The following is a 24,497-nucleotide window of genomic DNA, read 5'->3' as shown; positions in this document are numbered from 1 at the left end:
GATATTTTAAACTATATTATAAAATAAAATGGCTGCCTGGAGGAATGTCCAGGTCTGCTGTGGCCTGCTGTGCTGTGAAGGAGCGATTGGTCTCTCCCCCCATTGAACTAACCTGATGGGGGAGTGACACTGGGGAGCTCTCTGCCACACCTGCACACTCATGGGACGGGCCAGGAGAGCACCGGGCCCGTCCGTCTGACCCACAACCCACTGCACCGTCTTCAGCCAGTCCTGCGTGGGCCAGAACCCCGAGCAGATCTCCGAGTCAGCAGCTGGGCCCCTGGGCTGTCAATGTCCGCCCTGCACAGAGAGGGCAGCATCGCACACAAACCAGGACACAGGGAGCTCATTTCTGACTTTATTCATCGCCATCAACCCGACACCATCACTACTGAGAACAGTCCGGCAGGCTGGAGAGCAGAGCATGATGGGTGATCACCTGTCACCACATCGCCTCTCCTGGTGTGTCTCTGTGGGCAGGGCAGGCCTGGGCAGGGCAGATAGGGCAGGACAAGGCAGGGCAGGACAGGACAGATAGGAAAGGACAGGGCACAGCAGGGCAGATAGGAAAGGACAGGACAGGGCAGGGCAGATAGGAAAGGACAGGGCAGGACAGGACAGGGCAGGGCAGGAGAGGACAGGGCAGGACAGATAGGACAGGGCAAGGCAGGGCAGGGCAGGGCAGATAGGGCAGGGCGGGGCTTTCAGGGGCATGTAGACTCTGCACTCGCACACCCCCTGCTCCTTGGGGAGGCACTCTTTACAAGTGGGATTGTTGGGGGACAGGAACCCCAGAAGGGAAACACGTGAAGCTCCATTTGGCCCATCCATCCCATTCAGTTGCCCTATAATGATTCCAAGATCTCTTCCAGTCTTCAGCTCAGTGTGCCTTTTATTATTGGGTGGGAGTTACAATAATTTTGGGGGTCTTGTTGGGCAAGACAGGGTGTCAAAAGGAAGTGCCCTTCATCTCCAGTTTCTTCTCCTTCTCCCCCAGTCTCTGCCGCACTCTCCTCGAGAGGAGGAGCCATGTGGCCGCCCAGCCAATCAGCAGCCCCCCCAGAGCCGTCACTATGGGTGCCCACAGAGGCACGGTGCTGACTGGCTGGAGAGGCAGGGTGGGCGGGGTTGAGGTGGCAGGAGGCGTGGTCGGCTGGATGGGGAAGCTGTTGATCCTGGTGAAGAAATAGGGCTGATCCTGAGAGACAGAGGAGAGAGGAAGGGGGTGTCGGGGTGTGAGAGAGGTCGTGGTGAAACTCACTCATTGTGGGGTTCGACAGTGCTGTGTTAGAGAGAGGTAAGAGTGCACAATTACCTCTCTGGTTCTCTGTACAGATCATCTGTGTCTGTATAGCCTTGTGCTCAACAGCCTGAAGACTATGTCCACAAAGTTTGGACACTTATGTCTTCTTAAAGAAGCCTTCAGACCTCATCTCAACCCTCTAATCCCACTCTCTACAGCCTCAATAATCTCAATCTCACTCCCTACAGACTCAATAACCTCAATCTCACTCTCTACAGCCTCAATAATCTCAATCTCACTCTCTACAGCCTCAATAATCTCAATCTCACTCCCTACAGCATCAATTATCTCAATCTCACTCCCTACAGCCTCAATAACCTCAATCCCACTCCCTACAGCCTCAATAACCTCAATCCCACTCCCTACAGACTCAATAACCTCAATCCCACTCTCTACAGCCTCAATAATCTCAATCTCTCTCTACAGCCTCAATAACCTCAATCCCACTCTCTACAGCCTCAATAATCTCAATCTCTCCCTACAGCCTCAATAACCTCAATCCCACTCTCTACAGCCTCAATAACCTCAATCCCACTCCCTACAGACTCAATAACCTCAATCTCACTCCCTACAGACTCAATTATCTCAATCTCACTCCCTACAGCCTCAATAATCTCAATCTCACTCCCTACAGATTTACTCCTCTGTAATGTCACTCCAATACAGCCTCACTCTTCTACGGTCTCCATCACTTATAGAATTGTGTGTCAGTGTGCTTTCATCTGTGTGAGTTTGTGTTACTTTGCATGTGTGAGTATCACATTATGTTTTTGTTCTTATGCATGTTACTGTTTATGTGCATATATGTATCTTATTTTGTGTGTATCATTCTGTGTTTAGAGTTAGTAGGTGTGTGGTTTGTAACAGTTTGTGTATTCATGCATCAATCTGTATGTCATTTTTGTGTGCACTTTGTGTATCATTGTGTCTGTGTCAGTAAGTATTTGTGTCTCAGTCTGTATATCAGTGTGTATTTGTGTGTCAGAGTATGTCTATTAGTGTGTGTGTATGTTTATGTCAGTATCAGTGTGTGTATTTGTGTATCAGTGCATGTGTATGTTTTTGTCAGTATCACTGTGTGTATGTGTGTAGCAGTGTGTGTGTTTGTTTGTGTCAATATCAGGTGTGTATTTGTGTAGCAGTGCGTGTGTATGTTTATGTCAGTATCAGTGTGTGTATTTGTATAGCAGTGCATGTGTATGTTTGTGTCAATATCAGTGTGTGTATTTGTGTAGCAGTGCATGTGTATGTTTGCGTCAATATCAGTGTGTGTATTTGTGTGTCGAGTCTCACCTGGCTGGGGCAGCGGATCTTGTTCCGGTCATGTGTGAAGTTGTTGAAGTTCTGCTTCCTCCCCACTGGCTCCAGCTACAACAACACAACACCCTTAACTACACACACTTCACGCCCTCTCAGAGCCTCTCACTCAGGGACACACGAACTCTCACCCTGCCCTCTGACCCTGGCTGTCTCACCATGTTATTCCACAGCCCAATGGCCATCTCCGCATGGCCACGCTCGCTGAAGTGGAAACAGTCCACCGAGAAGAAGCTCAGGTCTGGCTCCCCATCCTGAAGAGACAGAAAGACAAAGACCCCTCCATCACTGACACACCTCTCTAGAGCAGAGCTCCACACTCCTGCTCCAGGAGAGAGAGAGACCCCTCCATCACTGACACACCTCTCTAGAGCAGAGCTCCACACTCCTGCTCCAGGAGAGAGAGAGACCCCTCCATCACTGACACACCTCTCTAGAGCAGAGCTCCACACTCCTGCTCCAGGAGAGAGAGAGAGAGACCCCTCCATCACTGACACACCTCTCTAGAGCAGATCTCCACACTCCTGCTCCAGGAGAGAGAGAGAGAGACCCCTCCATCACTGACACACCTCTCTAGAGCAGAGCTCCACACTCCTGCTCCAGGAGAGAGAGAGACCCCTCCATCACTGACACACCTCTCTAGAGCAGAGCTCCACACTCCTGCTCCAGGAGAGAGAGAGAGAGACCCCTCCATCACTGACACACCTCTCTAGAGCAGAGCTCCACACTCCTGCTCCAGGAGAGAGAGAGACCCCTCCATCACTGACACACCTCTCTAGAGCAGAGCTCCACACCCCTGCTCCAGGAGAGAGAGAGAGAGACCCCTCCATCACTGACACACCTCTCTAGAGCAGAGCTCCACACTCCTGCTCCAGGAGAGAGAGAGACCCCTCCATCACTGACACACCTCTCTAGAGCAGAGCTCCACACTCCTGCTCCAGGAGAGAGAGAGACCCCTCCATCACTGACACACTTCTCTAGAGCAGAGCTCCACGCTCCTGCTCCAGGAGAGAGAGAGACCCCTCCATCACTGACACACCTCTCTAGAGCAGAGCTCCACACTCCTGCTCCAGGAGAGAGAGAGAGAGACCCCTCCATCACTGACACACCTCTCTAGAGCAGAGCTCCACACTCCTGCTCCAGGAGAGAGAGAGACCCCTCCATCACTGACACACCTCTCTAGAGCAGAGCTCCACACTCCTGCTCCAGGAGAGAGAGAGACCCCTCCATCACTGACACACCTCTCTAGAGCAGAGCTCCACACTCCTGCTCCAGGAGAGAGAGAGAGCCCTCCATCACTGACACACCTCTCTAGAGCAGAGCTCCACGCTCCTGCTCCAGGAGAGAGAGAGAGACCCCTCCATCACTGACACACCTCTCTAGAGCAGAGCTCCACGCTCCTGCTCCAGGAGAGAGAGAGACCCCTCCATCACTGACACACCTCTCTAGAGCAGAGCTCCACACTCCTGCTCCAGGAGAGAGAGAGAGAGACCCCTCCATCACTGACACACCTCTCTAGAGCAGAGCTCCACACTCCTGCTCCAGGAGAGAGAGAGACCCCTCCATCACTGACACACCTCTCTAGAGCAGAGCTCCACACTCCTGCTCCAGGAGAGAGAGAGAGCCCTCCATCACTGACACACCTCTCTAGAGCAGAGCTCCACGCTCCTGCTCCAGGAGAGAGAGAGAGACCCCTCCATCACTGACACACCTCTCTAGAGCAGAGCTCCACACTCCTGCTCCAGGAGAGAGAGAGACCAATATCTCACACACTGGGACACACACACACAAACACAACATAAACTGGAATGCTACAGAAACTTAAACAGACAATACACACAGCCGAATATTTGACCAAAATAAAAAATAACAAACAGAAACAGACCCTGACGAAGGACAGGCTCAGTTACCACAACCTGGCCATAGAAACTGGGCGACACAGGCAGACCTGGCTGCCCAGAGAGGACAGGCTGTGCTCCCACTGCCAGCGGGGAGAAATAGAGACAGAGGTTCTGGAAGTCCTGTCACTCTTCCATTCATTAACGTCATCACAGTGAGCTTCATGGTACACAGAGGATATATCCCAAACTTTTTTTAAACACCCTTTTACACAATTGTCCCCTATCACTTTGCATCAGTGTGTGCCATGTGACTGACCGCTGCCAGGGGGATGATAGAGTTCTTCAGGAATGGCTGAGTGACCACAGCGAAGTCTTCTCTGCCATCATAGCGCCCCCCAGAGACTAGCCTCTCTGTCTCCTCCTGGACAGGAAGAGAGAGTGAGAGTCAATGACACACTGAGTACCCATGCACTCCAGTATACACAGAGTCACACTAATAACCTCTGATACATACCAGTACACACTGAGTCACAAAGAAAAACTCCACTACACACCCATACACACAAACAAACTCTGATACACACTGAGTCACACCTACACACTCCATACTCGCTAAGTCACACTAACACACCAGTACACACTGATATACAAGAAGTCATATGTTGTGACCCGGCATGCCCCTCACTGACCTGGTACTCTTGGTTGATCCTCTTGATCTCAGTCAGCTCCAGGGAGTTTTCACCTGGTATCAGGAAACATGGACAGGAGTTCCTGGAGGGACAAAGACTATCAGGCACAAATATAGACAGTCCAGAAGACATACAGTATAAACAGTGATATGGACACACAGTCAATCAGACAGGTCAATCAGACACAGTCAGACAGACAAGCCAGCAGACAGAGAGTCCAGTGTAGAGCAAAGGCATCACTCTGAACGCTCTGAATGCCCGCAGGTTCAAAACCCAAATGGGGCACAGCTGTACATAACTGAGCATATCAGACGCACCTCTGCAGCAGAGAGCAGCCCAGGGTGTCGCTCCTGATTCTCCGCAACCCCTCAATCTGCAGGATCTCCAGGAGATTGACAAACACCCGCGGCACCTGGACACACAGGAGAGGGAGGTGGGAGAAGCAGATGAGGAGGAAGGCAGGCAGGAGAAAGGGCTATTGAAGGCAGGGTGCAGGTTTCAGGATGCTGACTATGTCTGAACAGGTCTGGATGAGCTGACTCTCACCTCCCGGTACAGCAGGTCCAGGCTGTCTCTCAGGTGTCTGGTGTAGTTCTGTACTGACAAAGTCTCCTGCCCAGGGAGACAAAGAGAGCAACACTGTCACAACATAGTCTGCACAGCACCCTCTTCCCCTCCTACACCTGGTACGTCCTCATGCTCCTGGAACACCCTCGTACACCTGGAACACCCCCTACTGTACACCTGGAACACCTCCTACTGTACACCAGGAACACCCTCATACATCTGGAACACCCTTTTTACACCTGGAACACCTCCTACTGTACACCTGGAACACCTCCTACTGTACACCTGGAACATCCTCGTACACCTAGAACACCCTTTTTACACCTGGAACACCTCCTACTGTACACCTGGAACACCCCCTACTGTACACCTGGAACACCCTCGTACACCTGGAACACCCCCTACTGTACACCTGGAACACCTCCTACTGTACACCAGGAACACCCTCATACATCTGGAACACCCTTTTTACACCTGGAACACCTCCTACTGTACACCTGGAACACCCCCTACTGTACACCTGGAACACCCTCGTACACCTGGAACACCTCCTACTGTACACCTGGAACACCCTCGTACACCTGGAACACCCTTGTACACCTAGAACACCCTTTTTACACCTGGAACACCTCCTACTGTACACCTGGAACACCCTTGTACGCCTAGAACACCCTTTTTACACCTGGAACACCTCCTACTGTACACCTGGAACACCCTCGTACACCTGGAACACCTCCTACTGTACACCTGGAACACCCTCGTACACCTGGAACACCTACTGTACACCTGGAACACCCTCGTACACCTAGAACACCCTTTTTACACCTGGAACACCTCCTACTGTACACCTGGAACACCCTCGTACACCTGGAACACCTCCTACTGTACACCTGGAACACCTCCTACTGTACACCTGGAACACCCTCGTACACCTAGAACACCCTTTTTACACCTGGAACACCTCCTACTGTACACTTGAAGCACCCTCGTACACCTGGAACACCCTCGTACACCTGGAACACCTCCTACTGTACACCTGGAACACCCTCGTACACCTAGAACACCCTTTTTACACCTGGAACACCTCCTACTGTACACCTGGAACACCCCCTACTGTACACCTGGAACACCCTCGTACACCTGGAACACCCTCGTACACCTGGAACACCTCTTACTGTACACCTGGAACACCCTCGTACACCTAGAACACCCTTTTTACACCTGGAACACCTCCTACTGTACACCTGGAACACCCTTGTACACCTAGAACACCCTTTTTACACCTGGAACACCTCCTACTGTACACCTGGAACACCCCCTACTGTACACCTGGAACACCCTCGTACACCTGGAACACCCTCGTACACCTGGAACACCTCCTACTGCACACCTGGAACACCCTCGTACACCTAGAACACCCTTTTTACACCTGGAACACCTCCTACTGTACACCTGGAACACCTCCTACTGTACACCTGGAACACCCTCGTACACCTGGAACACCTCCTACTGTACACCTGGAACACCCTCGTACACCTCGAACACCTCCTACTGTACACTTGGAGCACCCTCGTACACCTGGAACACCCTCGTACACCTGGAACACCTCCTACTGTACACCTGGAACACCCTCGTACACCTAGAACACCCTTTTTACACCTGGAACACCTCCTACTGTACACTTGAAGCACCCTCGTACACCTGGAACACCCTCGTACACCTGGAACACCTCCTACTGTACACCTGGAACACCCTCGTACACCTAGAACACCCTTTTTACACCTGGAACACCTCCTACTGTACACCTGGAACACCCCCTACTGTACACCTGGAACACCCTTTTTACACCTGGAACACCCTCGTACACCTGGAACACCTCCTACTGTACACCTGGAACCCTCATGCCCTTGGAACATCCTTGTGTACTGGAAACGCCCTCGTACACCTAGAACAATACATGTTCACCTAGTCCTTCAATTGGATCACCTTCATGTACCTGGAACACCTTCGTGAACCCAGAACACCCTCTGCTCCTGTCATGCTTATTGAACATATTACACTATAACTCCTGCTTATCCTGTTACAGCTTCTAACACCTAAGTGCAGCATCTTTGACAAGTGCGGCATCGAATTCACCTGCTACACACTTCTCTACACATAACCTTCTGGCTCTGTTCTCTGCAGACTGGCCCTCACCCGGTCCAGGCAGTACTGACACAGGTCATTCCCCCCAATGAAGAGAGTCACCATCTTCCAGTCATTCGGGAAATCCACCTCCTGGGAGAGACAGGGATAGGAATTACAATAATATTCCAACTGCAATTGTTAATGGCGACAAAGCACTATGAGCCTGAATCTGAGAAACTGGGTGACACAGACCAACCTGGCTGTCCAGAGAGGACAGGCTCAGTGACCAAAGCCTGACCATGGACACTGGACACAGGCAGACCTGGCTGTCCAGAGAGGACAGGCACCACAGTCTAGACAGAAACCAGGATACAGACAAACCTGGTTGTCCACAGAAGACATGCCCAGTGACCCCAGCCTGGCCATAGAAACTGGGCGACACAGGCAGACCTGGCTGCCCAGAGAGGACAGGCTGTGCTCCCACTGCCAGCGGGGAGAAACGGAGACTGAGATGCACTTTCAGATGCAATGTGAGAAATACTCTGAGATTAAATAAACATTCCTCCACAATAAACATTTCTCCCAAAATTTCCTCACCTGCAAGAATCAGTGCAGCTCACAGTTCTACTGGAGGAGGAAACTCAATAGAGTTAACCTCAAGTGATTAGGTGAAGTGATTAGATTATCAGTGAGCCTGTCTCTCAATAATAATAATACAGTGTGTGATCTCCTGTCCCAGCCTGAGGAACAGACAGTGAGCCTGTCTCTCAATAATAATAATACAGTGTGTGATCTCCTGTCCCAGCCAGAAGAACAGACAGTGAGCTTGTCTCTCAATAATAATAATACAGTGTGTGATCTCCTGTCCCAGCCTGAGGAACAGACAGTGAGCTTGTCTCTCAATAGTAATAATACAGTGTGTGATCTCCAGTCCCAGCCTGAGGAACAGACAGGGAGTCTGTCTAATGATGATATTATTTTATTGCTGTTAAAGTCTTAAATGGTTTGCTAAATGTTAATTGGTCACACCAATAAAGCTTTTTCAAAGAATTTTAAATGAAGACAGTGTGAGACACAGGTCTGAGGGAAGAGTCAGGACACGGTGACTGACCTTGCTGTCCTTCATGGCCTGGATGAGTTTCTGTACCTGCTGTGGAATATCACTGCAGAGAGACAGACACAGTGAGGATATAGCAGAAGGATAGACAAGCCTACAGTCCCACTCACTCAGCGAGACTCTTCAGTCTTGAACAGAGAAGACTGTGAGGAGATCTGATACAAGTATTAAGTGGCTGTCCTACACAGGCTCAAGGAACTGAGTCTCTTCAGTCTTGAACAGAGGAGACAATGAGGAGACTGATACAAGTATTCAAAATTCTCAAACACACCGCCTGATGAGCCGGCGGGGCCGAACAGCTCCTCTTGTCTGTGACCTGTCTTGTGTTCGTACAGCCCTGCCCACACAGAGACACAGAGACCGACAGGAAGTCTGGTAGACTCACACAGCCTTGGCGCCGCTCACCGCCATGTTGAAGCGGCTGTTGGCTGTTCCTCTTCCCAGCGAGAAGCCGTAGAGAGAGGAGCTGAACTTGCGCAGGATATCTGGGAGAGCAGGACGGGAGAGAGGGGAAGGTTGAGAACTCCACATGGACAGTTCAACTAAAACACCAAATAAAGATTCACAAATGACCGAGAGCTGGATTGCGGTGGACAAGGGGCATAGGAGAGAGGTGAAGGGTCAGAGGTGAGAGGTGAGGGTGGCACTCACTGGGCAGAGTGGTGACTTTCTCCAGGCTCTCATCTCCCCCGATACTGCAGAGACACAAACACACACTCAGGTCCCAGTCACTACAGCCAGAGCACACAGGTCTGTCAGCAGCTCTAGTCAGTGGGTCTGATTGCAGCACAGCAGGGGGATCTGCACACAAACCCAGCCCGATCAGGGAGATTCAACACCCCGATGTCACACTCCCTTTCCTCCCCTGTAGTCGCCCTTCTATCTGTGTGATGAGCTCCCTGGTGGAGTCCAGTAGCAGCGGAAGTTCCTCACCCAGTCGATTCTGCTTGGTCAAACTCGCGCCCTACTAGGCTGCTACCCAATAGGAATAGTCGTAACCTCACTTTCACCCCCAACAGAGCAGGATTGGAGAAGGTTTCCCCAGAGGTCTCACCCTGAGGACACACAATCTCACTGTCCTGAGTGACCGTGAGGGTCTGGTCAGACTCGTCTGTCTCCCCAGTGAGTGTTTGTACGGGGAGTGGGTGTCCCCAGGGGCAGCCAGTTCCCTAACTTCCTCGTGAGATCGGGAGGAAAGTATTCCTGGGCTGTTGCAGCGCCACCCCCTGGTGGTTTCTACAGACCAGTCCCAGTTGCCCTGTTATAAGAGGTTCAACCTGAAATTGGTTTATTCTACAATTAAGATCCCTGAGAGCCTTTTCTCTGTCCAGGACGAGGTGTACATGTCCGACTGCGAGTGACCTTTGACGCCTGACCCCTCACCTCCAGGACCGTCCTCTCCACTCCGTCCGCAGGTTGAGGATGCTGGTCGCCTTAGCTCCAAACCCTGCCTGGAACGAGACGTGCATACAGAGACAGACACACACAGAGTGAATTATAGATTAGGGTATGATCTGAGGAACAGACAGTGAGCCATAATAATAATAATAATAATAATAATAGTGTGATCTCCTGTCACCTTGTCAGAGAGGTATATAAGAAATGGGAAGGACACGAAAGAGAGGCACAGAGAGGAGTCCAGTGAGAGAGGAGACAGACATACTCACAGAGAGAGAGTCTCCCAGCGCAGCTACTACCTTCACATCTCCTGGACGTAGCCTGTGAACTGAGAGAGACTGATATCACACTGTATCCCAAAACTGACCATATTGCCTCCCCTCCCAGTGCCTCAGCTCTCACCACTAGCCCACACTGCCTCTCTCTCTCTCCCAGTGCCTCAGCTCTAACCACTAGCCCACACTGCCTCTCTCTCTCTCTCCCAGTGCCTCAGCTCTAACCACTAGCCCACACTGCCTCTCCCTCTCTCTCCCAGTGCCTCAGCTCTAACCACTAGCCCACACGGCCTCTCTCTCTCTCCCAGTGCCTCAGCTCTAACCACTAGCCCACACTGCCTCTCTCCCTCTCTCTCCCAGTGCCTCAGCTCTAACCACTAGCCCACACTGCCTCCCTCTCTCCCAGTGCCTCAGCTCTAACCACTAGCCCACACTGCCTCCCTCTCTCCCAGTGCCTCAGCTCTAACCACTAGCCCACACTGCCTCTCTCTCTCCCAGTGCCTCAGCTCTAACCACTAGCCCACACTGCCTCTCTCTCTCTCTCCCAGTGCCTCAGCTCTAACCACTAGCCCACACTGCCTCTCCCTCTCTCTCCCAGTGCCTCAGCTCTCACCACTAGCCCACACTGCCTCTCTCTCTCTCCCAGTGCCTCAGCTCTAACCACTAGCCCACACTGCCTCTCTCCCTCTCTCTCCCAGTGCCTCAGCTCTAACCACTAGCCCACACTGCCTCCCTCTCTCCCAGTGCCTCAGCTCTAACCACTAGCCCACACTGCCTCCCTCTCTCCCAGTGCCTCAGCTCTAACCACTAGCCCACACTGCCTCTCTCTCTCCCAGTGCCTCAGCTCTAACCACTAGCCCACACTGCCTCTCTCTCTCTCTCCCAGTGCCTCAGCTCTAACCACTAGCCCACACTGCCTCCTTGCCTCACCTGATGTGGGTACTGAGTCCGAGGGTGCGAGGCCAGTGCAGGCGAGGTCACTACCCCAGTTCTGTGAGAACAGATTCACTGGTCTGAGTGTCAGGGTGGTTAAACAGCTGTTGTAGCAGAGTTGAAACGTCAGCCAGCTTTCTTACCTTGATAGGTGGCTGTGTTGGGGGAGGGCCAGGATAGGTGTAATTGCTGTTCTGATAAGTCCTCAAGAAAGGCACAGTCTAAACCAACAACAAGAAGATAGAATTCTATACAGCTTACAACACTCTTGCTGTACTGGGACTGTAGCTCCTATTGTAACAGGACTGTTCTACTGTACTGGGATTGTAGCTACTATTGTAACAGGACTGTTCTACTGTACTGGGACTGTAGCTCCTATTGTAACAGGACTGTTCTACTGTACTGGGACTGTAGCCCCTATTGTAACAGGACTGTTCTACTGTACTGGGACTGTAGCCCCTATTGTAACAGGACTGTTCTACTGTACTGGGACTGTAGCTCCTATTGTAACAGGACTGTTCTACTGTACTGGGACTGTAGCTCCTATTGTAACAGGACTGTTCTACTGTACTGGGACTGTAGCTCCTATTGCAACAGGACTGTTCTACTGCACTGGGACTGTAGCTCCTATTGTAACAGGACTGTTGTACTGGGACTGTGGCCTGTATTGTAACAGACTGTTCTACTGTACTGGGACTGTAGCTCCTGTTGTAACAGGACTGTTGTACTGCACTAGATCCTACATAGCCCATACACACAGAGAGTATACCTATTTTATAGTTTGTATGTGCTGTGGGAAACTGCTCTCAGAGTGTGTGTTGTGTGGAAGTCCTATCCAGTGTCTTGTCTGTGTAAATCGCGATGAAGTGTCAGCCCAGGGGACTCCAGCAGTGCTGTTGTCACTCACCTGGGAGGGGCAGTGCAGAACCACAGATGTGGAGAAGTTCTGGGAGGAGGTCTTGCTGCCCAGGGGCTCCAGCTTAGGGAAAGAGAGACAGGCGGCTGAAGGGCAGAGATAAAGAACTAACAGGCAACCATGGCCCTGACAGGCACGTACAGGCACTTTAAAACTGCCAGCAAGACAATGTGGCAGAGTGTGATTACACCAGCACGTCAGAGTGCCTGTACACCAGCACATCAGAGTGCTTGTACACCAGCAGGTCAGTGTGCCTGTACACCAGCACGTCAGAGTGTGATTACACCAGCACATCAGAGTGCTTGTACACCAGCAGGTCAGTGTGCCTGTACACCAGCACGTCAGAGTGTCTGTACACCAGCAGGTCAGAGTGTCTGTACACCAGCACGTCAGTGTGCCTGTACACCAGCACGTCAGAGTGTGATTACACCAGCACATCAGAGTGCTTGTACACCAGCAGGTCAGTGTGCCTGTACACCAGCACGTCAGAGTGTCTGTACACCAGCAGGTCAGAGTGTCTGTACACCAGCACGTCAGTGTGCCTGTACACCAGCACGTCAGAGTGTGATTACACCAGCACATCAGAGTGCTTGTACACCAGCAGGTCAGTGTGCCTGTACACCAGCACGTCAGAGTGCCTGTACACCAGCACGTCAGAGTGCCTGTACACCAGCAGGTCAGAGTGTCTGTACACCAGCACGTCAGAGTGCCTGTACACCAGCAGGTCAGTGTGCCTGTACACCAGCACATCAGAGTGTCTGTACACCAGCAGGTCAGAGTGTCTGTACACCAGCACGTCAGTGTGCCTGTACACCAGCACGTCAGTGTGTCTGTACACCAGCACGTCAGAGTGCCTGTACACCAGCACGTCAGTGTGCCTGTACACCAGCACATCAGAGTGTCTGTACACCAGCAGGTCAGAGTGTCTGTACACCAGCACGTCAGTGTGCCTGTACACCAGCACGTCAGTGTGTCTGTACACCAGCACGTCAGAGTGCCTGTACACCAGCACGTCAGTGTGCCTGTACACCAGCAGGTCAGTGTGCCTGTACACCAGCAGGTCAGAGTGTCTGTACACCAGCACGTCAGTGTGCCTGTACACCAGCAGGTCAGTGTGCCTGTACACCAGCAGGTCAGAGTGTCTGTACACCAGCACGTCAGTGTGCCTGTACACCAGCACGTCAGTGTGCCTGTACTTCAGTGCTTCAGTGTGTCTGTACACCAGCAGGTCAGAGTGTCTGTACACCAGCACGTCAGAGTGTCTGTACACCAGCAGGTCAGAGTGTCTGTACACCAGCAGGTCAGAGTGTCTGTACACCAGCACGTCAGAGTGTCTGTACACCAGCACGTCAGTTTGTCCGTACACCAGTACGTCATTTTGTCTGTACACCAGCAGGTCAGTGTGCCTGTACACCAGTACGTCATTCTGTCTGTACACCAGCAGGTCAGTGTGTTTGTACACCAGCAGGTCAGTGTGTCTGTACACCAGCAGGTCAGAGTGTCTGTACACCAGCAGGTCAGTGTGTCTGTACACCAGCAGGTCAGAGTGTCTGTACACCAGCACGTCAGAGTGTCTGTACACCAGCAGGTCAGAGTGCCTGTACACCAGCAGGTCAGTGTGTCTGAACACCAGCAGGTCAGGTCAGTGTGCCTGTACACCAGCAGGTCAGTGTGTCTGAACACCAGCAGGTCAGGTCAGTGTGTCTGTACACCAGCAGGTCAGAGTGTCTGAACACCAGCAGGTCAGGTCAGTGTGTCTGTACAGCAGCAGGTCAGGTCAGTGTGTCTGTACACCAGCAGGTCAGTGTGTCTGAACACCAGCAGGTCAGGTCAGTGTGTCTGTACACCAGCACGTCAGAGTGTCTGTACACCAGCAGGTCAGTGTGTCTGAACACCAGCAGGTCAGGTCAGTGTGTCTGTACAGCAGCAGGTCAGGTCAGTGTGTCTGTACACCAGCAGGTCAGTGTGTCTGAACACCAGCAGGTCAGGTCAGTGTGTCTGTACACCAGCACGTCAGAGTGTCTGTACACCAGCAGGTCAGTGTGTCTGTACACCAGCAGGTCAGGTCAGTGTGTCTGTACACCAGCAGGTCAGTGTGTCTGAACACCAGCAGGTCAGGTCAGTGTGTCTGAACACCAGCAGGTCAGGTCAGTGTGTCTGTACACCAGCAGGTCAGTGTGTCTGAACACCAGCAGGTCAGGTCAGTGTGTCTGTACACCAGCACGTCAGAGTGTCTGTACACCAGCAGGTCAGTGTGTCTGAACACCAGCAGGTCAGGTCAGTGTGTCTGTACACCAGCAGGTCAGGTCAGTGTGTCTGTACACCAGCAGGTCAGAGTGCCTGTACACCAGCAGGTCAGTGTGTCTGAACACCAGCAGGTCAGGTCAGTGTGTCTGTACACCAGCAGGTCAGGTCAGTGTGTCTGTACACCAGCAGGTCAGTGTGTCTGTACACCAGCAGGTCAGTGTGTCTGTACACCAGCAGGTCAGGTCAGTGTGTCTGTACACCAGCAGGTCAGTGTGTCTGTACACCAGCAGGTCAGGTCAGTGTGTCTGTACACCAGCACGTCAGAGTGTCTGTACACCAGCAGGTCAGAGTGTCTGTACACCAGCAGGTCAGAGTGCCTGTACACCAGCAGGTCAGTGTGTTTGAACACCAGCAGGTCAGGTCAGTGTGTCTGTACACCAGCAGGTCAGAGTGTCTGAACACCAGCAGGTCAGGTCAGTGTGTCTGTACAGCAGCAGGTCAGGTCAGTGTGTCTGTACACCAGCAGGTCAGTGTGTCTGAACACCAGCAGGTCAGGTCAGTGTGTCTGTACACCAGCACGTCAGAGTGTCTGTACACCAGCAGGTCAGAGTGTCTGTACACCAGCAGGTCAGAGTGCCTGTACACCAGCAGGTCAGTGTGTCTGAACACCAGCAGGTCAGGTCAGTGTGTCTGTACACCAGCAGGTCAGTGTGTCTGAACACCAGCAGGTCAGGTCAGTGTGTCTGTACACCAGCAGGTCAGGTCAGTGTGTCTGTACACCAGCAGGTCAGTGTGTCTGAACACCAGCAGGTCAGGTCAGTGTGTCTGAACACCAGCAGGTCAGGTCAGTGTGTCTGTACACCAGCAGGTCAGTGTGTCTGAACACCAGCAGGTCAGGTCAGTGTGTCTGTACACCAGCACGTCAGAGTGTCTGTACACCAGCAGGTCAGTGTGTCTGAACACCAGCAGGTCAGGTCAGTGTGTCTGTACACCAGCAGGTCAGTGTGTCTGTACACCAGCAGGTCAGGTCAGTGTGTCTGTACACCAGCAGGTCAGAGTGCCTGTACACCAGCAGGTCAGTGTGTCTGAACACCAGCAGGTCAGGTTAGTGTGTCTGTACACCAGCAGGTCAGTGTGTCTGTACACCAGCAGGTCAGGTCAGTGTGTCTGTACACCAGCAGGTCAGTGTGTCTGTACACCAGCAGGTCAGGTCAGTGTGTCTGTACACCAGCAGGTCAGTGTGTCTGTACACCAGCAGGTCAGAGTGTCTGTACACCAGCACGTCAGAGTGTCTGTACACCAGCAGGTCAGTGTGTCTGTACACCAGCAGGTCAGGTCAGTGTGTCTGTACACCAGCAGGTCAGTGTGTCTGTACACCAGCAGGTCAGGTCAGTGTGTCTGTACACCAGCAGGTCAGTGTGTCTGAACACCAGCAGGTCAGGTCAGTGTGTCTGTACACCAGCAGGTCAGTGTGTCTGAACACCAGCAGGTCAGGTCAGTGTGTCTGTACACCAGCAGGTCAGGTCAGTGTGTCTGTACTTCAGTGCACCAGTGTGTCTGTGTCTCACCATGTTGTTCCAGAGTGCTCGGGCCATGATGGCGTGTGTTCTCTGACTGAGGTGGAAACAGTCTGGCGTGAAGAAGGCGCGGTCAGGGCGTCCATCCTGGACAGGCAGGGAGACAGGGGGACAGAATTAGCAAACCGCAAACAGAAAGACAGACACGTCCCGAGAGGGAGACAGACTGGATTCTGGACTCACAGGGAGAAAGAGAGGTCAAGGAGAGAGAGAATAAGGAGAGACTCTACTGTCAGCAGGGAGAAACAGAGACAGAGGTGCACTTCCTACTGCACTGTGACAAACAGTCTTCCCCAAATTTACAAATCTAATCCCAGAATTCCCACACCTGCCAGAATCACAACAACTCCCATTCCTGCTGGGAGAGGGAGGAGGGAACTCAGTGGAACTGGCAGCCCAGTATGTGATCTCCTGTCACAGCCTGAGGAACAGTGAGTCTGTCTCCCAATAATGCTCCATATGTTTGTATGTAAATGTCTTATGATGTATCTTTATTGTAAATGTCTGTAGATTGTAGATAGATAGATAAGATTTGACTTGGGTTGAATTCAGACAGGTGCACAGTGGAGGAGAGTGAAAGACTGAGAGACGGGACACAGGAGGAGCGCAGGGAGATTGAGGAGAAACAGGGGAGAGGGAGGTGGTGAGAAGGGGTGGAGAGAGCAGCTCGAGGAGCACCCGGAGGACGGAGACCTGACCTCCAGCAGGGGGAGCTCCAGCTGCCTGAAGAAGGGCTGCAGCACCACTGTGAAGTCATCGCGCGCGTCGTAGCGCCCAGAGTCCACCAGCTCCTGCGCCGCCCGCTGCCACGGCAACACAGGGCGCAGGTCACACACCCGGGACTCCCACACTGCCCAGGCTCCAGATTCAGCCGCCCACCCCGGACATGTGCTCAACAGTCATCTTTAAAGCCCTTGCAAGGGTCAGGATGTGGTGCGCTCATACCAATCAATTACAGTTTGAGCAGTTTGAGACTCTCCACACCCACTGCATTCCCTGATTGGATGTGTTTTCACTCGGTCTCCCACGTCTAGTACCTGATTGGCCAACTGTGGCTCAGCTGCAGAGGAACTCTCACCTGATAGGCTCTGTTCGTGTCAATCAATGTCTGAAGTTCCCTTGAGCCCTCCTTCGGTGACAGCACACAGCGACACAGCAGTCTGGGGGGGAGAGACCCAGTTAATGCAGGACAGGTGGGGAGGGCCTTGTCAGAAATGTGCTGGGATTGGCTTTATTGACCAGAGCAGCATAATCAGTGTTCATTGCTTAGTCAATTACTTGACGAGTGATGTGGGGCAGCCCAGAGAGGTGTCCTGGTGCAGTTTCCGCAGAGGGATGATGTACAGGGGCTCCACCAGGTTCACAAACACTCGGGGCACCTGGCAGGAGACACACAGGTACTGTGCTGAGAGACAGACAGGAGCATCACTGACAGACACACAGGTACTGTGCTGAGAGACAGACAGGTACTACACTGAGAGACAGACAGGAGCATCACTGACAGACACACAGGTACTGTGCTGAGAGACAGACAGGTACTACACTGAGAGACAGACAGGAGCATCACTGACAGATACACAGGTACTGTGCTGGGAGACAGACGGGAGCATCACTGACAGATAGACACACAGGTGCTGTGCTGAGAGACAGACAGGTACTACACTGAGTGACAGACAGGTATATCACAGTAACACACAGGCACCACAGTTAAAGACAGACAAGTACTGCGCAGAAAAAGAATATGACACATAGAGACAGGTACAATACTGCAAGAGTTTCAGTCCAGGGAGTGGTCAGCAGAGTTGTACCTCTTTGTGTAGGATGTCCAGAGCCTGCTGGAGTCGAGCTTTGAAATTCACTGCTGAAAAATAAACCTGCAGCACCAGAGAGGAGAGAACATTGAGTTTCCTGTTAAAGAGATTCCTAACCCAAGACCAACCCTGTCCCAGCCCTGTCCCCTGTCCTCTGTACAGAGTTTCCCTACCCAAGACCAACACTGTCCTCTGTACAGAGTTTCCCTACCCAAGACCAACACTGTCCTCTGTACAGAGTTTCTTTACCCAGGACCAACACTGTCCCAGCCCTGTCCCCTGTCCTCTGTACAGAGTTTCCCTACCCAGGACCAACACTGTCCTCTGTACAGTTTCCCTACCCAGGACCAACACTGTCCTAGCCCTGTCCCCTGTCCTCTGTACAGAGTTTCCCTACCCAGGACCAACACTGTCCCAGCCCTGTCCCCTGTCTAGTGTAGGAAACAGAGAGTCGTGTCACAATCTGTACTTACAGAATCAGTGCAGAAGTCACATAAGTCATTTCCTCCCACAAACATAGTTATTACTTTCCAGTCACTCTGAAACTCAATACGCTGTGAAGACAAGAGAGGGAGAATTAGGTAACGGTAATGAGACCGTTTTTAATTCCCCATACTGACCACCAGATGGCCACACTGTGCTCCTATTCCTACGGTCCCATCAGTAAGATGCAGTTAGTTGCATTTTCTTCTGAACAGTATCAGAGCTCAGGGCTGTCCCAAACTGGGAGAGATCAGGTCCCAAGGCTGTCCCAAGACCCAGGCCACGCCAGAGTGGGAGAGCTCCGAGCTGAGACCCGTCTCGTGTCAGCTTGCCCATTCGCTGCTGCTCTGCCTCTCTCCTCAGCTGCTCTTGGGCTTATCTGTGCAGCAGCGGGCCCCTGCTTGGTTCACTCCCCAGCAGCGGATATTGCAGTGTACCAGAGTACAGGAGTGTGGGAGTGCACGTGGGGGTGTGAGCACATCGGTGTTGGTATACAGTATGTGCCTGAATGAGAGCTAACTGTGCTTGAAGTCTTACCGTGTCCCGTTTCATCATGTCCACCAGAGTGCGCACTTGAGCAGGCATGTCACTGCAGAAACAGGCATGTCAAAACAGACATGGGACAAAGTGACAGACAGTAGAGGACAGAGGAGAGACTGGGGGGACTGGGAGAATACAAGACAGGGAGAGACTGGGAGGACTGGGAGGACTGGGAGAGTACAGGACAGGGAGAGACTGGGAGACAGTAGAGGACTGGGAGGACTGGGAGAGTAAAGGGCAGGGAGAGACTGGGAGACAGGAGAGGACTGGGAAAGACTGGGAGTACTGAGAGAGATCAGAGTACTCACTCACTATTGGCCCCAGGCACTGCCTGATTGAAGAAGGCACTGGGTGAGCTGGCATCTCCAGTGCCCACTGAGAAACCAGTCAAAGAGTGGCTGAAATTCCGCAGTATATCTGGACAGGCACATGGACACTGACATCAGGACTGACCAGCTGAAGCACTCAACCACAGAGACTGGCACATCACCTGACTGACACACTGACACACAGAGATTGGCACACCGCCTGACTGACACACTGACACAGTGACTGGCACACCGCCTGACTGACACACTGACACACAGAGACTGGCACACCGCCTGACTGACACACTGACACACAGAGACTGGCACACCGCCTGACTGACACACTGACACACAGAGACTGGCACACCGCCTGACTGACACACTGACACACAGAGACTGGCACACCGCCTGACTGACACACTGACACACAGAGACTGGCACACCGCCTGACTGACACACTGACACACAGAGACTGGCACACAATCTGACTGACACACTGACACACAGAGACTGGCACACCGCCTGACTGACACACAGAGACTGGCACACCGCCTGACTGACACACTGACACACAGAGACTGGCACACCGCCTGACTGACACACTGACACACAGAGACTGGCACACCGCCTGACTGACACACTGACACACAGAGACTGGCACACCATCTGATTAATGAAATGAAAGATTAATGAAAGAGACAGAAGCTGTCACTCACTGGGCAGTGTGGTGACAGTGTTCAGGGTCTCTTCTCCTCCAATGCTGAAACAGACAGAATAATGACACTGCTCAGGTGTGACCACATTTCCTGGTCTTACTCCTCTCTCTCTCTCTCCCTCTCCTCCTCCCTCTCCCCTCTCCCTATCCCTCTATCTCCCATCTCCCTCTCCTCCTCCTTCTCTCCTCTCCCTATCCCTCTTTCATCTCCCTCTCCTCCCCCGTCTCCCACCTGCCTCCTCTGGCCCCTTTCCCTCCCTCCCTGTCTCACCTCCAGGACAGACCCCTGTACTGCTTCAGGACGTCCAGTAGGTTGTTAGGTGCAGCTCCAACACCATTACCAGCCTGTGGGACAGAGACACAGTACAGACTTACAGAGGGACACACAGACACACCATACAGACTTACGGAGAGACACACAGACACACAGTACAGACTTACAGAGGGACACACAGACACACCATACAGACTTACAGAGAGACACACAGACACACCAAACAGACTTACAGAGGGACACACAGACACACCAAACAGACTTACAGAGGGACACACAGACACACCATACAGACTTACGGAGAGACACACAGTCACACAGTACAGACTTACAGAGGGACACACAGACACACCATACAGACTTACAGAGAGACACACAGTCACACAGTACAGACTTACAGAGGGACACACAGACACACAGTACAGACTTACAGAGGGACACACAGACACACCATACAGACTTACGGAGAGACGCACAGACACACAGTACAGACTTACAGAGAGACACACAGACACACAGTACAGACTTACAGAGGGACACACAGACACACCATACAGACTTACGGAGAGACGCACAGACACACCATACAGACTTACAGAGAGACACACAGACACACCATACAGACTTACTTACAGAGAGACGCATAGTCACACAGTACAGACTTACAGAGAGATGTACAGTCACACAGTACAGACTTACAGAGAGATGTACAGTCACACAGTACAGACTTACAGAGAGACGCACAGTCACACAGTACAGACTTACAGAGAGATGTACAGTCACACAGTACAGACTTACAGAGAGATGTACAGACACACAGTACAGACTTACAGAGAGACATGCTGAGAGACACACAGTACAGACCTACAGAGAGACATGCTGAGACACACAGACACACAGTACAGACTTACAGAGAGACACGCTGGGAGACACACAGACATACAGGCTGACAGTTACTCACTGTAAGAGAGTCGCCCACAGCTGCTACCACCCTCACATCTCCTGGCCTCAGGGAGTGAACTGAGAGAAAAGATAGGAGAGAGAGTGACAGGAGAGGGACATGGAGACAGGAGAAAGTGGGACATGGAGACAGGTGAGACGGGAGAGACTGAGACATGGAGACAGGAGAGTGATGAAAGGAACTGGTTGTGAATATTTGAAAGTAATCCATCCCATTGCCCTATACAGCAGTGAAGTGTGGGGTCCCCTCACAGACCAGGAGTACACTCAATGGGACAAACACCCCATAGAAACTCTGCACATGGAGATCTGTAGAAACATCCTCTGTGTGCAGAGAAAAACTAACAATGTGTGCAGTGCCGAATTAGGCCAAAGCCATTACTAATAAACATACAGAACAGAGAAATAAAGTATTGTCTACATCTATAAAATACTGACCTACTATCACAAAGCCCTGTTGAGCCAAGAGCTGAGCCCAACAAAGAGCTCTCTGAGCCAGCTGGTCCTGAGGTTCACTGACATCAGCCAGCCTCAGGACAGCACAGCTAAAACACCACAAACCAAGTTGCAGCACCATCTTAATCATGTTCTTCCTAGAGCTGTAGCTCTGGACTTTTCCTCCATTTACTCCAAATGTATCCCACCCTCACACTCATTCTGTACCTTGCACACTGTCTCTCTGATGACAGTGCAAGTCGATCCTTACCTGAGGATGGGGACGTGTCAGATGGCCTGCGATCAGAACACAGCAGCTCACTGCCCATCACCTGCACAAACACAGCACACCTGTTCACTGCCCATCACCTGCACAGACACAGCACACCTGTTCACTGCCATCACCTACACAAACACAGCACACCTGTTCACTGCCCATCACCTGCACAAACACAGCACACCTGTTCACTGCCATCACCTGCACAGACACAGCACACCTGTTCACTGCCATCACCTGCACAAACACATCACACCTGTTCACTGCCATGACCTGCACAGACACAGCACACCTGTTCACTGCCATGACCTGCACAGACACAGCACACCTGTTCACTGCCCATCACCTGCACAGACACAACACACCTGCTCACTGCCATCACCTGCACAGACACAGCACACCTGTTCACTGCCATGACCTGCACAGACACAGCACACCTGTTCACTGCCCATCACCTGCCCACAACCACACCTCCAGTTCCTGGACTGCAGTTCCCAGCAGCACCTGGGTGAGGAGATCTATTGCAAGTGTGCCTGCCCACGGTGAGATGCTTTGCGGGGGGCTGCTTCAGTGACTGGGAACCCCAGTGCTGACTGGTATTGTGCGGTGTAATCTGCCCAGGAAAGGTGAGCCATCCTGCCCAGTAGAGGGAGGGAGTGTCACTGGCCAGAGGCCCTGAAGGCTGATGGAAAAGGAAGTCTTGTCTCCAGGTCGCAGTGCATCTGGGGAATCGAGGGACAGAGACAGACTCCACCCAGGATTTTGGGGAATATAATGTGAGAATTTGAAATTTTTTATGCTTGTTATTGTGTCTATGTAAAAGAAAAGAGGATTGTGTGTTGATTTTGTACAAAATAAGAAAAGAAAACAGACTTCAGTCTGTGTCTGGACTACAGCCTGGCAGGAGGGGAAGTGGGCGTGCTCTCTGGTAGTGACTTATGCTGGTCTGCAGGCACACACACCAGTGCTCAAACTGCACTCCTGCACTGTCACACAGGTCTGGAAAGACAGACTCACGGGGTCCAAGGGCTTGGGTGTAGGTGTCCGTGTCACTGTGGGAGTGGGTGTGCTAGTGTATCCTCCTGTCAGAGCTGTGGGGGTCACTGTTCTGCTGCCCTGGAGCATCAGCTGTTCGCGTTCTGAGTGTGTGTTCCTGTGAGTCCGGAGGTATGGCCGATCCTGAGAAACAGGTAAAAATGAGAAATGTTTAATAGCATTTATATAGCGCCATTCTTCCAAAGGGCACTGAAGTCCGTCACGTACTGAAGGGGATGCAATTCATTCACATGAGAGACCACTGTAGCTCTATTGCACCAGCAGTACTAGTGCACAGCAGAATACACTGTTCAGTGCTGGACACTCAGAGCTGTAGAGCAGCCCAGACTCTCTCACTGTCCAGGGCTGGTCTCTCAGTATTGTAGAGCAGCCCAGACTCTCTCACTGTCCACGGCTGGTCTCTCAGTGCTGTAGAGCAGCCCAGACTCTCTCACTGTCCAGGGCTGGTCTCTCAGTATTGTAGAGCAGCCCAGACTCTCTCACTGTCCACGGCTGGTCTCTCAGTATTGTAGAGCAGCCCAGACTCTCTCACTGTCCACGGCTGGTCTCTCAGTATTGTAGAGCAGCCCAGACTCTCTCACTGTCCAGGGCTGGACTCTCAGTGCTGTAGAGCAGCCCAGACTCTCTCACTGTCCAGGGCTGGTCTCCCAGAGCTGTAGATCAGCTCCTATTTTATGTAGCTCTATTTCCACACCTGCAGCTTGTCTGAGGAATTAAGCTTCTGAAGCAGGTGGAAAAAGAGTCTGAAAAGAGAGAGCAGGCTTCAATATTATGAACACACACCATCAGTCTCACCTCACTGGGGCACTGAACAGGGCTGATGTCATTGTCCTCTGTGGCAGGCTGCAGCTGGAAGAGACCATGTAGTTGTAATTAACTGTTAACTACCAAACAGGCAAGGTGGGCACATGAACTTGGCTCAGGCTACCCAGTAATCCCTGTCTCACTCTCTCCTGAAGTCCTGTGGTCAGAGCTACTGCACACATCTGCCTGTCATCCTCAGCCTATGCCTTGTGCCCTAGTGTAAGATGTGGTAAAAGTGTCGTCATACCACTCAATGCTGTTCTGTGTTCAAGTTCAAGATAGTGTGAACCAGCAAGAGCCTGAGCATCCCATCTACCTCAATCTGATGTGTTTTGTTGACAATAGACCAGAGGTCACAAGTGGAAACCCCAGAGAAGAGCATTAAAACTGCGTCAGGAGGGAGTGTGGGACAAGCTCCCCACCCATGGTGGAGAAACGATACCCTGCTTTCTTTCAAGAAACAGCTGGGTGATTCATTAATAGTTAGGCCAGGTAGGCCGAATGACCTCTTCTGATATTTGATAGTC

The 24,497-nt window shown here is 52.1% G+C and overlaps 1 protein-coding gene across 2 annotated transcripts in view; it reads right to left on the bottom strand.

Moving 5' to 3' along the window:
• Positions 1–345: 345 nt before the first annotated feature.
• The window catches only part of plb1 (phospholipase B1), a 38,879-nt gene continuing 14,727 nt past the window's right edge, over positions 346–24,497 (bottom strand). Inside the window, exons 15-44 of one of the 2 annotated variants that reach the window (XM_069199170.1) lie at positions 23,950–24,015; positions 23,128–23,289; positions 22,105–22,165; positions 21,400–21,458; positions 20,436–20,509; positions 20,166–20,209; positions 19,450–19,558; positions 19,139–19,190; positions 18,592–18,672; positions 18,116–18,181; positions 17,586–17,686; positions 17,386–17,467; positions 17,006–17,110; positions 16,299–16,394; positions 12,475–12,546; positions 11,711–11,788; positions 11,565–11,625; positions 10,629–10,687; positions 10,345–10,412; positions 9,613–9,656; positions 9,347–9,446; positions 8,956–9,007; positions 7,914–7,994; positions 5,697–5,762; positions 5,468–5,562; positions 5,151–5,232; positions 4,778–4,882; positions 2,779–2,874; positions 2,597–2,671; positions 346–1,198 (exon numbers count right to left, since the gene is read on the bottom strand). In XM_069199170.1, the coding sequence (XP_069055271.1) occupies positions 950–1,198; positions 2,597–2,671; positions 2,779–2,874; positions 4,778–4,882; positions 5,151–5,232; positions 5,468–5,562; positions 5,697–5,762; positions 7,914–7,994; positions 8,956–9,007; positions 9,347–9,446; positions 9,613–9,656; positions 10,345–10,412; positions 10,629–10,687; positions 11,565–11,625; positions 11,711–11,788; positions 12,475–12,546; positions 16,299–16,394; positions 17,006–17,110; positions 17,386–17,467; positions 17,586–17,686; positions 18,116–18,181; positions 18,592–18,672; positions 19,139–19,190; positions 19,450–19,558; positions 20,166–20,209; positions 20,436–20,509; positions 21,400–21,458; positions 22,105–22,165; positions 23,128–23,289; positions 23,950–24,015 (2,541 nt within the window). In that variant the 3' untranslated portion in view covers positions 346–949. The remainder of the gene's footprint in view (positions 1,199–2,596; positions 2,672–2,778; positions 2,875–4,777; positions 4,883–5,150; positions 5,233–5,467; positions 5,563–5,696; positions 5,763–7,913; positions 7,995–8,955; positions 9,008–9,346; positions 9,447–9,612; positions 9,657–10,344; positions 10,413–10,628; positions 10,688–11,564; positions 11,626–11,710; positions 11,789–12,474; positions 12,547–16,298; positions 16,395–17,005; positions 17,111–17,385; positions 17,468–17,585; positions 17,687–18,115; positions 18,182–18,591; positions 18,673–19,138; positions 19,191–19,449; positions 19,559–20,165; positions 20,210–20,435; positions 20,510–21,399; positions 21,459–22,104; positions 22,166–23,127; positions 23,290–23,949; positions 24,016–24,497) is intronic. The other variant, XM_069199171.1, reaches the window with a different exon arrangement.

This window comes from Lepisosteus oculatus, chromosome 2 (assembly GCF_040954835.1).
Source record: "Lepisosteus oculatus isolate fLepOcu1 chromosome 2, fLepOcu1.hap2, whole genome shotgun sequence".
Lineage (NCBI taxonomy): Eukaryota > Metazoa > Chordata > Actinopteri > Semionotiformes > Lepisosteidae > Lepisosteus > Lepisosteus oculatus.
Note: the sequence above shows the minus strand (reverse complement) of the source record. Positions and strands in the feature narration are given on the sequence as shown.